Source organism: Salvelinus sp. IW2-2015, linkage group LG31 (genome assembly GCF_002910315.2).
Source record: "Salvelinus sp. IW2-2015 linkage group LG31, ASM291031v2, whole genome shotgun sequence".
NCBI classification, from domain to species: Eukaryota; Metazoa; Chordata; class Actinopteri; order Salmoniformes; family Salmonidae; genus Salvelinus; species Salvelinus sp. IW2-2015.
Genome location: NC_036870.1, coordinates 1,061,607 through 1,074,982, shown reverse-complemented (window position 1 = coordinate 1,074,982; position 13,376 = coordinate 1,061,607). Strand labels below are relative to the sequence as shown.

At 43.0% G+C, this 13,376-nt stretch overlaps 1 protein-coding gene across 2 annotated transcripts in view; it reads right to left on the bottom strand.

The window, feature by feature from the left end:
• The window catches only part of LOC111955856 (synaptic vesicle glycoprotein 2A-like), a 33,232-nt gene that overhangs the window by 4,275 nt on the left and 15,581 nt on the right, over positions 1–13,376 (bottom strand). For both annotated transcript variants that reach the window (XM_023976203.2, XM_023976204.2), the window contains exons 2-7: positions 9,396–10,170; positions 6,133–6,313; positions 5,675–5,826; positions 5,395–5,528; positions 470–559; positions 68–175 (exon numbers count right to left, since the gene is read on the bottom strand). In XM_023976203.2, the coding sequence (XP_023831971.1) occupies positions 68–175; positions 470–559; positions 5,395–5,528; positions 5,675–5,826; positions 6,133–6,313; positions 9,396–9,996 (1,266 nt within the window). In that variant the 5' untranslated portion in view covers positions 9,997–10,170. The remainder of the gene's footprint in view (positions 1–67; positions 176–469; positions 560–5,394; positions 5,529–5,674; positions 5,827–6,132; positions 6,314–9,395; positions 10,171–13,376) is intronic.

The window sequence follows — 13,376 nt, the reverse complement described above, 5'->3', positions numbered from 1 at the left end:
ATAAAAGATATACACAGAAAATAATCATAACCTCATACCTTTATAGGGATCTTAACATGACTCTTACCTGGTGGAATAGGCTGGTCAGCTTCAATTTATAGCGTCGCAAAGTTGATATGTCTCCTCCCATGTCCACCAGCTCGTCCATCTGCTTTACAGTCTTGATGGTGGTGACCTGGGAAAAATAAGACCTTCCATTTTCAACTCATTTGTGTGCAGTACATGTATACATTAGATTACATTAGATGAAATTAGATTTTCCCATGAGGAAACTTCTTGTTTGGAGTGGTAAAAAACAAAAACATAGCGCGTCTAGGCTACGCAGTAGACAACATCAGACTCTTCCAGCCTGGGGACGTGGTTACACAATAACAAACAGCTAGGACAGGAGAATACAACTTCATAAACACTTTTTGCAGAAGAACCCTTCGATTCAAAGACTTTACATGTTTGTCTCAGAAATACTCACGGAAAACACCTTCTCTGGGTGTCCCTTTGCTCTCATGTTGGTGTCGTGAACTTGTTTCAGAATCATCCAGCCTTCGTCGTGTTTGCCGTTCTGTTGGGAAATGATTGCATACTTCATCAAAATTACTTACAGTTGAAACACATTACGAGTTATTGCAAACATTATGTCTGTGTGAAGTAAGTGTCTAAGGGTATACTGTAATGTGCCTTAATTTCCATGAATTTGTAATAAAGCCTTATATTTAGGTTTATGCTACTAGAGTAAGACAGTTTTTGCTAATTCAACAATCAATCTGAAGAATCTGAAGAATTGAAAAGACTAAATTCACAAGATCCCAGATTGTACCTTTAAAGGTATAATCTGCAATATTTACTGCTGTTCAGTCAAGGTAATGACATACAGCGCCTTCAGAAAGTATTAACACCCCTTGACCTTTTCCATATTTTGTTGTGCTACAGCTAGTGACACACGATATATCGGTAAGATATCGAATCGAACGATATTAGCTAAAAATTCATTGCCCTTGACAATCAACCGTTCTCAGTCGTGGATGATGTTGGCTTTCGCCGACTGGTCGAGCACCGGTACACACTACCAAGTAGGCACTATTGTTTAGATGTTGCCTGGTAGGCAGAGTTGGCAGATGTTGCCTGGTAGGCAGAGTTAACAATCTTTTGAAACTCGCGTCCACAAGCTACTTGTTATGGGCATAACTGCTATTAGCTTCAAGACTGATATTTGGACCAGCGATGTCAGCCCCATGAGCATCTGACAGCACAGTGTGTGTGTGTGTGTGTGTGTTGTGTGTGGTGTGGTGTGTGTTGTGTGTGTGTGTGTGTGTTGTGTGTGTGTGTGTTGTGGTGTGTGTGTGTGTGTGTGGTGTGTGTGTGTGTTGTGTGTGTTGTGTGTGTGTTGTGTGGTGTTGTGGTGTGAGAAAATATTTTAGGTTTCGGCCAAATATTTCATATCGGTGCATCCCTAGTTACAGCCTGAATTTAAAATGGATTATATTGAGATTTCTGTTCACTGGCCTACACACAATACCTCATAATGTCAAGGTGGAATTAATAAAATTTATAAAGCTTAAAATATCTTCAGTCAATAAGTATTCAACTCCATTGTTATGGAGTAACGGGCAGGTGGAGAGAGTAAACCAGGATGTGGCTAGGTTTCTGCGGTCATATTGCCAGGACCGGCCGGGGAGTGGGCGCGTTCATCCCCTGGGCAGAGATGGCCCAAAACTCACTCCGCCATCCTCCACTAACCTCTCTCCTTTCCGTGCGTACTGGGGTATCAGCCGGTTCTGGCACCGTGGCATCAGAGCCAGATCGAAGCCCTGCGGTGGACGAATGGTTTAAGCGCTCTGAGGAGACCTGGGACGCCGCCCATGTGCACCTGCAACGGGCCGTGAGGTGGCAGAAGGCGAGCGCCGACCGTCACTGCAGTGAGGGTCTGACTCTCGACCCGGAACCTGCCCCTCCGCCTGCCCTGCCGGAAGCTTGTGGGGCCATTCAAAGTCCTGAGGAGACTGAACGAGGTATGCTACAGGTTACAGCTTCCCCCAGATTACCGTATTAATCCCTCGTTCCATGTGTCTTCCTCAGGCCGGTGGTGGCTGGTCTCACTCCAGGAAGCTGAGGTGTGGGACATCGAGGGGGCCCCGGCGTATGCTGTTCGAGCCATCCTGACTTGAGGCGTCGGGCGAGGGGCCTTCAGTACCTCGTGGAGTGGGAGGGGTACGGTCCGGAAGAGAGATGCTGGGTGCCGGTGGAGGACGTCTTGGACCCTTCGTTGCTGCGGGATTTCCACCGTCTCCACCGATCGCCCTGCGCCTCGTCCTCCGGGTCATCCCAGAGGTCGGTGTCAAGGGGGGGGGGGGGGGGTCAAGGGGGGTACTGTCACGACTTCCACCGAGTCGGTCCACTCTCCTTGTTCGGGCGGCGTTCGGCGGTCGACGTCACCGGCCTTCTAGCCACCGCCGATCCATTTTTCATTTTCCATTTGTTTTGTCTATGTCTTACACACCTGGTTTCACTCACCCAATTACCTGTTTATTATTTAACCCTCTGTTCCCCATGTTTGGTTGTGAGTGATTGTTTGTTGCATTGTGGTCCGTATTTGTGGGCTTGGTAATTCTCTTGTATTTTGATGACTTTGAGTAAAGTTACTTTTATTTACTCATCTCTGCTGTCCTGCTCCTGACTCCTCTGCACCAGCTACACATAGATCCTTACAATTGTAGTTACTCCACAATACTAACCTAATTGACAGAGTGAAAAGAAGGAAGCCTGTACAGAATGTTTACAACAAGGCACTAAAATAATATTGCAAAAAAATGTGGCAAAGCAATTAACTTCTTGTCCTAAATACAAAGCGTCATATTTTTCAAGCATTGTGGTGGCTGCATCATGTTACGGGTATGCTTGTCATTGGCAAGGACTAGGGAGTTTTTTTAGAATAAACAGAAACAGGCAAAATTCTAGAGGAAGACCTGTTTTCAGTCTGCTTTCCAACAAACACTGGGAGACAAATTCACCTTTCAACAGGACAATAACCTAAAACAAACGGCCAAATATACACTGTAGCTCCTTACCAAGATGACATTGTTCCTGAGTGTTCTAGTTACAGTTTTGACTTAAATCGTCTTGAAAATCTATTTAATTTTACTAGGGAAGTCACTTAAGAACAAAATCTTATTTTCAATGACGGCCTTAATCATGGGCAGAATGACAGATCTTTACCTTGTCAGCTCGGGGATCCGATCTTGCAACCTTTCGGTTACTAGCCCAACGCTCTAACCACTACGCTACCTGCCGCCCCAGCATCTATGGCAAGACTTGAAAATGGCCGTCTAGCAGTGATCAACAACCAACTTAACAAATCAACAACCAATACATTTTTTAAGATAAATGTGCAAATATTGTACAATCCAGGAGTACAAAGCTCTTAGAGACTTAAACAGAAATATTTGCAGCTGTAATCGCTGCCAAAGGTATTGCTGCCAAATGTATTGCCTTAGGGGGTTGAATACTTATGTAATCAAGATATATTATCGTTTTGAGTTTCATTAAGTTTTTATAAATGTTAGTATTTTTCTTCCACTTTGACATTACAGAATATTTTGTGTAGCTCATTTACAAAAAATTACAATTAAATCCATTTTAATCCCACCTTGTAACACAACAAAATCAAGTCAAGGGTTGTGAATACATTCTGAAGGCACTTTACAGTTGAAGTCGGAAGTTTACATACACTTAGGTTGGAGTCATTAAAACGTGTTTTTCAACCACTCCACAAATTTCTTGTTAAGAAACTATAGTTTTGGCAAGTCGGTTAGGACATCTAAGTAATTTTTCCAACAATTGTTTACAGACAGATTATTTCACTTATAATTAACTGTATTACAATTCCAGTGGGTCAGAAGTTTACATACACTGAGTTGACTGTGCCTTTAAACAGCTTGGAAAATTCCAGAAAATGATGTCATGGCTTTAGAAGCTTCTGATAGGCTAATTGACATAATTTGAGTCAATTGGAGGTGTACCTGTGGATGTATTTCAAGGCCTACCTTCAAACTCTGTGCCTCTTTGCTTGACACCATGGGAAAATCAAAAGAAATCAGCCAAGACCTCAGAAACAAAATCTGGTTCATCCTTGGGAGCAATTTCCAAACGCCTGAAAGTACCACGTTCACCTGTACAAACAATAGTACGCAAGTATAAACACCATGGGACCACGCAGCCGTCATACTGCTCAGGAAGGAGAGGCATTCTGTCTCCTAGAGATGAATGTACTTTGTGCGAAAAGTGCAAATCAATCCCAGAACAACAGCAAAGGACCTTGTGAAGATGCTGGAGGAAACAGGTACAAAACTATCTATATGCACAGTAAAATGAGTCCTATGTCGACATAACCTGAAAGGCCGCTCAGCAAGGAAGAAACCACTGCTCCAAAACTGCCATAAAAAAGCCAGACCGGTTTGCAACTGCACATGGGGACAAAGATCGTACTTTTTGGAGAAATGTCCTCTGATCTGATGAAACAAAAATAGAACTGTTTGGCCATAATGACCATCGTTATGTTTGGAGGAAAAAGGGGGAGGCTTGCAAGCCGAAGAACACCATCCCAACCGTGAAGGACGGGGGTGGAAGCATCATGTTGTGGGGGTGCTTTGTTGCAGGAGGGACTGGTGCACTTCACAAAATAGATGACATCGTGAGGGAAATTATGTGGATATATTGAAGCAACATCAAGACATCAGTCAGGAAGTTAAAGCTTGGTCGCAAATGGGTCTTCCAAATGGACAATGTCCCCAAGCATACTTCCAAAGTTGTGGCAAAATGGCTTAAGGACAACAAAGTCAAGGTATTGGAGTGGCCATCACAAAGCACTGACCTCAATCCTATAGACAATCTGTGGGCAGAACTGAATGGTGTGTAAGAGCAAGGAGGCCTACAAACTTGACTCAGTTACACCAGCTCTGTCAGGAGGAATGGGCCAAAATTCACCCAAATTATTGTGGGAAGCTTGTGGAAGGCTACCCGACACGTTTGATCCAAGTTAAACAATTTAAAGGCAATGCTACCAAATACTAATTGAGTGTATGTAAACTTCTGACCCACTGGGAATGTGATGAAAGACATAAAAGTTGAGATAAATCATTCTCTCTACTATTATTCTGACATTTCACATTCTTAAAATAAAGTGGTGATCCTAAGTGACCTAAAACAGGGAATTTGTACTAGGATTAAACGTCAGGAATTGTGAAAAACTGAGTTTAAATGTATTTGGCTAAGGTGTATGTAAACTTCCAACTTCAACTGTATATGGCTTCAAGTGATTGAGGTTAGAATTGGAATTGGGTAAACTGCTTCTATATGGACTTATATGGACTATATGGACTTGAGAAAGTGATCCCTGCTTACCTCTAAGAAGAAGCGCGGGCTTTCTGGCATGGTGGTGAGAGAAGCAATAGCCGCAACAGAGGGAAATGCACACACCAGGACGAACACACGCCAGCTGTGGAACTGGTACGCTGACCCCATCTGGAAACTCCAGCCTGGGAGGAGAGGAGCAAAGAGAGAGAAATGGGACGAAGCACAAACTGTAAACCTGCGTAATCCCTAGATACAACTTTGTTGTAAGGCATTTTGTGCGCTTTTGGGACAATATCCGTGAGTAGCCTACCCGCCATAGGCTACTCACCATAGTGTGGGATGATGGCCCATGCCATAGCTGAGGCATAGATGCCACCAATCATCCAGAACATGCAGAGCCAACTGAGGTGCTCCCCACGTTTCTCCTGGGACAGAAACTCTGAGTAGTAGGAGAACACAATGGGGATGGAACCACCGATCCTGTAAGGATTAGCACAGAGAAATAAACCACTGGAAGTTGAGCTGGACTTTCTAATCCTGTTCATGTTTAATCTTTTTGGAAAATCTGTAAATGAAATCAAACTTGGGGAGAATAATTGGTGGTAGGGGTGCTACTTAGCTTCTGTGAGGGTGCTCTTTGGATGAAATGTCCTTCATAGCATTAAAGCAAAAAGACATATATATCTCTGCTATATAACTATAAAAAAAGCTATTAAGCCCACCTGCGTCTGCGTGTAACTCTGTCTCTATCTATCATTCACCATCCATCGGTTTTCAGAATCTTACCCAACACCAGAAAGTAGTCTGCATAAGAGAAAGGTGCTGTAACCCTGGGCAAAGGAGGAGAAGAAGGAGAATACGCTGTTGATGGAGAGACAGATGAGAAGGGACTGCCGTCGGCCTATCCGATCAGCGAGCCCACCCCACACGAATGCACCGACCATCATTCCCAGATAAACAATCAGACCTGCAGAGGACAGAAAGAGAAAATGAGAGTTACATGTTTCATACCTGTGCATACAGCTGCTTTATTTGTTACCCTTCGGCACAACATGTGGCACAAGAAAGATGATTTCGACACCCACCATCTCAGATCGTTCATAGTTTATGTTTTTAAATATTGACCATTTTAATTTATAGGACTGGCCATTTATAGGATTTATAGGATTCATATAACATTTAATAAATATAATACCTAACATCCATTTGAACCAAACTTTAAAAAAAAGTTAGACATGAGGAATCCAAAGAAATTGTCAAAACTTTATATTATATGAATCCTATAAATTACAATGGCCAATTTGGGTGCAATCAGAGATGGAATTACTGTATATTTCCACAAAATAACGTGCCAGGAATGCTAATCTTATTGGTTTCTTACAATAAACAAAAACAAAAAAAACTTGTTTACATAAGTATTCAGACCGATTGCTATGAGATTTGAAATTGAGCTCAGGTGCATCCTGTTTCCATTGATCATCCTTGAGATGTTTCTACAACTTCATTGGAGTCCACCTTTTAGAAGGTTTGGAAAGGCACACACCAAGATTTGGAAAGGCACACACCTGTCTATATAAGGTCTCATGGTTGACAGTGCATGTCAGAGCAAAAACCAAGCGATGAGGTTGAAGGAATTGTCTGTATAGCTCCGAGACAGGATTGTGTCGAAGCACAGATCTGGGGATGGGTACCAAAACATTTCTGCAGCATTGAAGGTCCCCAATAACACAGTCGCCTCCATCATTATTAAATGGAAGAAGTTTGGACCACCAAGAACCTGATGGTCACTCTGACAGAGCTCCAGTGTTCCTCTGTGGAGATGGGAGAACCTTCCAGAAGGACTACCATCTCTGGAGCCTTTATGGTGGAGTGGCCAGACGGAAGCCACTCCTCAGTGAAGGGACATGACAGCCCGCTTGGAGTTTGCCAAAAGGCACCTAAAGACTTTCAGACCATGAAAAACAAGATACTCTGATGAAACCAAAATTGAACTATTTGTACTGAATTCCAAGTGTCATGTCTGGAGGAACCTGGCACCATCCCTATGGTGAAGCATGGTGGTGGCAGCATCATGCTGTGGGGATGTTTTTCAGGGACTCGGAGACTAGTCAGGATCGAGGGAAAGATGAACGGAATAAAGTACAGAGAGATCATTGATGAAAACCTGCTCCAGAGTACTTAGGACCTCAGACTGGGGAAAGGTTCACCTTCCAACAGGACAACAATCCCTAAGCACACAGCCAAGACAATGCAGGAGTGGCTTCCGGATAAGTCTCTGAATGTCCTTGAGTGACCCAGCCAGAGTTTGGACTTGAACCCGATCAAACATCTCTGGAGAGACCTGAAAATAGCTGTGCAGCAATGCTCCCCATCCAACCTGACAAAGCTTGGGATGATCTGCAAAGAACAATGGGAGAAACTCCCCAAATACAGGTGTGCCAAGCTTGTAGCGTCATACACAAGAAGACTCGAGGCTGTAATCTCTTCCAAAGGTCACACACACACACGTACACACCTACACACACAAAGCTCAAGGGTAGTGAAGCGGGAGGTGTGGGATGGAGGAGGCTAATCATAGATGGTTTTCCCCTTTATGTAAGAATGAACTCTCTTTGTCAGCGTAGACATAGGTAGCTAGCTATGGCTACCCGGCTAATGTTTTTGTTTGAAAAATGCACCTGGACACATTACCAGCTTTTTGTTCCATCTGGGTGCCAGTATTACGTAGAGAAATACAGCAGTGCTAAAGCAGAGGGCTTGTAGTGAGGACGACTGGCTTCTATTCTGAACTTTGTGTGGTGAGCTTTTTGGTGCCCAGAGCTGCCAAGGCATCACTGCTGCGGCATCACAGAGTGGAAGAGGAGAAGTCCAGTGGCTATAAGACTCAAGACTTGCCCTCTACAAGATCATCAGCGGACTCCATCGCCATCATTTACCTTCCTCTGACCAGCTCCCAACGCTCAACCCATGAACTGACCCTCTCTATCTTCAGAGGATGCAGCAAAGACTTGGCCTCTATTGGTTGACTTGTCATGATACTGCATATTGCTTGTTTGATTTTTGCTCTTGAAGCACTTTGAGATATAAGGTTAATCAATTGTTGTTATTATTATTATTATATACGTGTCAGAGAGACAAGATCAACGCAAGCTGCAGAGCATAAATTAGGGTCCCTATATTCAATCAAAACTAGTAACCAGCAATGTTTTGCATGTTTTCCTCTATCATACTCTTTCAGCATAATAAAATGATGTTCATGTTTATCTCCTCAGAAAAATGGGTAGCCAATTTGGGCCTAGGTTGCTCTCTGCTTTGGACCGTTTCTGAGCCACAACAAAGTTTATGGGCACTTATAAAGTATTCTAAAGATAGCACAAGACAGAGAGACGGTAAGAGAAAAAACAGAGGGAGACCTGTTTAAGATGCTAGAGCGCAACTGGCTGAATGCTGGTGGTACACTGGCATGAAATTCACAACTCAACACAAACACACAATACAATTTTATTTAACTGTACTGATTTTTGCTAGAAAAATGTGGTAACGAAGGGTACTATTTAATTTTTTAAAGTCTGCACTAGTAACTACAGTACCTGGTTATTTCCGTGAATAAAAAAAATACCAGGTAATTTCTTTATCATAAAATGAAGTGCTGCCAAGCTGACATTTGTGTATCCGGTGCTGATGTCAATGAATAGGTTACTGAGTTACACATTCATCACTCTCCAGAGGGTCGGCAGAAAGCAGATGTTTCCGGTTTTCAGGGATACAACCTAACTTGAAAAATGGATGTGGGGACTCCGCTCAGGAGTCTTTTTACGCCTCCTACGTTAGGTTACACATTCATAGATTGATAATTTTATTGTCTATCAAAGACATAAGATGTGAGGAATTTACCATAGAATGACAGGGTTTTTATTGAATTTGCATTGGAGCCGATTAACTCCCCCACATTTGACACTTGATCGGAGAAAAACAGTTAAGGGCTCACTAACCTAGCATGTAAATCAATCAAGTTAATTAAAAAGACACAGTTTAAGGGTCACACTTACCCAACATGCCCTTGCTTTCCTCTGACAGACACATATCTTTCTCGGCGCTGGGGAGCACAAAGCCCACCACAAAAATCTCTACACCGTCCGCCATGAGGGCCAGCCCCAGCACAAAGTAGAGGGTCCACTGGAACTTTCCATGGCCGCACTCCTGCAGGATGGTCTCGTACTGCTGGGCTAGCTCTTCTTGATCCTTCCGCCGTTCCCCCTCAAACTGTGCCATGTCCCTGAACTGCTGCCCATCTCCCCCTGCTAGGCTGTCGGCAGCCTTGCTCGAGTCAGCGCGGGGAATGCCCTGGTACTCGCCCTCGTAGATCTCGTCGTCTTCGTCGTGGCCCTCTGTGGAGTCGCTGTGGCCACCTTCATCGTCATTGGCTGCCTGGCTGTCGCCCCGGTAGTAACCACCGTCCTGCCCCCCAGGCACTCCAGGGTAGTCATCGTCGTCGTCTTCCTCAAAGCGGGCGTATGAGCGTTTGCTGTACTCGTCGGTCATCTTGTCCACACCGCGGCCCACTTTCTTGCCTGCCTGGCGCTTGACCTCCTTGGCAATGTCTTTGGCGCCCTTTATAAAGGCTGTCTTGTTCTGATAGCCGTCCTCCATTATTTGAAGGGTCGAGGAATCTCAAAGGCAGGGGTTTATCACCTGAAAAGCAGGATGGAGCTCAGGAATCTCTGGGGAGTGTTTGTCAGGCAGTGTTCAAGTTTACCCTCAATAGGGTGGCGGAGAGTTGAGCTGGATTGGATCACAGGGCCCGCTCTGCGATGGACTTCTCCTCTACAGAGGGAAAGCGCAAATACATTGTTAGTCACATGGACCAAACTTTTGAATCAGGGTTTGGGTCAATACAATTGTAAATAAATACTGTATAGCTTCAAAACATGTTTAAAACCACAATTGTGGTCTAATGCAGTCCTTGCATCCATAGCTTCATCCCTCAGCTGTTTATCAAAACAAGTGGCGGGGTGACCAATTAGTGGTTTTTAGAATCCCTGATTGCCCCTTTAAGTAACGTTCTATCTCTATAATGCTCAATATGAGTAAGCCCAGATCCTGTTACTTGCTAGGGGAAGCGTATTTCTAAGCAGATGCCAAGTAGCATCTTATCTCAAATAGCATTCTCTGTAAACTGATTAGGAATGGCTTACTGTTCGATGTTGACATATTGTGTCTTGTGTCCATCTGATAACAACTCAACACCAGGGAAAGTAAAGCAGGGACAAACTGAGAAGGGTGTTAACTCTTCCTAGTGGACTATGGATTCATGGAGAAGTCAAAAACAATATTCTTCACAAACAAATGGAAAATACATTTAAAATAATATATTGTAAGTATGAGTATGAGTCCAAGAGCGCATTATTGCTGTGCACAAATAATGTTGCTTTTGACTTATACTGCTTTATTTGAAAATGGCCTCTCGCATGTTAAGATGCAGAACTGACCATACTGGAAGTAAAAGGCCTGTAAAATGTAGATAACGCTTAGTATTTAGGTGTATATAGGGACCACAACACATCACATTAGTTCTCTTTTTTTGTTCGATCTTGTCTCATTGCTGCAACTTCCCAAAGAGCTCGGGAGAGGCAAAGGTGGAGTCATGCGTCCCTGATGAAGACAGCTTGGCTGTCGAACGTTGGTAATTACATTTTTGCATCTGAGCTCCTAGAGTGTGCGGCTCTCCTTTATTTTTAAGGAGTCATGCGTCCACCAAAACAAGACCCACCTAAACGCGCTCTTTAACACTCGCCAGCTTAACCCAGAAGCCAGCCACACCAATGTGCCGGATGAAACGCTGTTCAACTGATGACCGGAGTCAGCCTGCAGGCACCCGGCCCGCCACAAAGAGTCACTAGGGCGCAATGAGCCAAGTAAAGCCCCCCCGGCCAAACCCTCCCCTAACCCGGACGACGCTGGGCCAATAGCCTTTTATCTACAGTGCCTTCAGAAAGTATTCACACCCGTTGACTTTTTCCATATTTTGTTGTGTTACAAAGTAGGATTAAAATGGATTAAATTGCCATTGCTTGTCAACGATCTACACAAAGAAAATCTAACATTTGTGAAAAAAAATATGAAAAATAAAACTAATATATCTTGATTACATACATATTCAACCCCTTGAGACAATACGTGTTAGAATCACCTTTGGCAGAATCGCCTTTGGCAGCATTTACAGCTATGAGCTTTGCACACCTAGATTGTACAATATTTGCACATTATTATTATTTTTAATTCTTCAAGCTCTTTCAAGTTGGTTGTTGATCATTGCTAGACACCCATTTTCAAGTCTTGCCGTAGATTTTCAAGTCAAAACTGTAACTAGGCCACTCAGGAACCTTCAATGTCGTCTTGGTAAGCAACTCCAGTGTATATTTGGCCTTATGTTTTAGGTTATTGTCCTGCTGAAAGGTGAATTTGTCTCCCAGTTTCTGTTGGAAAGCAGACTGAACCAGGTTTTCCTCTAGGATTTTTCTTGTGCTTAGCTCAATTCCGCTTCTTATACCCCAAAAAAACTCCCTTGCCGATGACAAGCATACCCATTACACGACGAAGCCACCACCATGCTTGAAAATATGAAGAGTGGTACTCAGTGATGTGTTGTGTTGGATTTGCCCCAAACATAATGCTTTGCATTCAGGACATACAGTTAATTTCTTTGCCACATGTTCAATGTTGTTGATCTATACTCAGTTTTCTCCTATCACAGCCATTAAACTCTGAACCTGTCTTTGTAGTGATTTTGTAGTGATCCAAAGTTTAATTATTAACTTCACCATGCTTTTCTTTATCCATCTACCATTAGGTGCCCTTCTTTGCGAGGCATTGGAAAACATCCCTGGTCTTTGTTGTTGAAACTGTGTTTGAAATTCACTGCTCGCCTGAGGGACTTTACAGATCATTGTATGTGTGGGGTACAGAGATGAGGTAGACATTCAAAAATCATTTTAAACAGTATTATTGCACACAGAGTGAATCCATGCGACTTATTATGTGATTGTAAAGCACATTTTTACTCCTGAACTTATTTAGGCTTGCCATAACAAAGGGGCTGAATACTTGATTTAAGACATTTCAGCTTTTCATTTTGTATTAGTTAGAAAAAATAAATAAGAAAATAACTGGACCTCCACTTTGACATTATAGGGTATCGTGTGTAGGCCAGTGACACAACATCTCCATGTAATCAATTTTGAATTCTGTCTGTAACATAACAAATTGTGGAAAAGTCAAGGGTTGTGAATACTTTATGAAGGCACTGTATGTCTGCCTATCACAGAGGTAAACCTGCAATGGTCTCTTTCTGTAGTGTGAAACAAATAAATATAGCATATATAGTTGAAGTCGGAAGTTTACATACACTTATGTTGGAGTCATTAAAACTCGTTTTTCAACCACTCCACAAATATCTTGTTAAGAAACTATAGTTTTGGCAAGTCGGTTAGGACATTACTTGGTGCATGCACACAAGTCATTTTTCCAACAATTGTTTACAGACAGATTATCTCACTTATAATTCACTGTATCACAATTCCAGTGGGTCAGAAGTTTACATACACTAAGTTGACTGTGCCTTTAAACAGCTTGGAAAATTCCAGAAAATTATGTCATGGCTTTAGAAGCTTCTGATAGGCTAATTGACATAATTTGAGTCAATTGGAGGTGTACCTTTGTTGATGTATTTCAAGGCCTACCTTCAAACGCAGTGCCTCTTTACTTGACATCATGGAAAAATCAAAAGAAATCAGCCAAGACCTCAGAAAACAAATTGGAGACCTCCACAAGTCTGGTTCATCCTTGGGAGCAATTTCTAAAACCCTGAAGGTACCACGTTCATCGTGCAAACAATAGTATGCAAGTATAAACACCATGGGACCACGCAGCCATCATACTGCTCAGGAAGTAGACTTCTGTCTCCTAGAGATGAACGTACTTTGGTGCGAAAAGTGCAGATCAATCCCAGAACAACAGCAAAGGACCTTGTG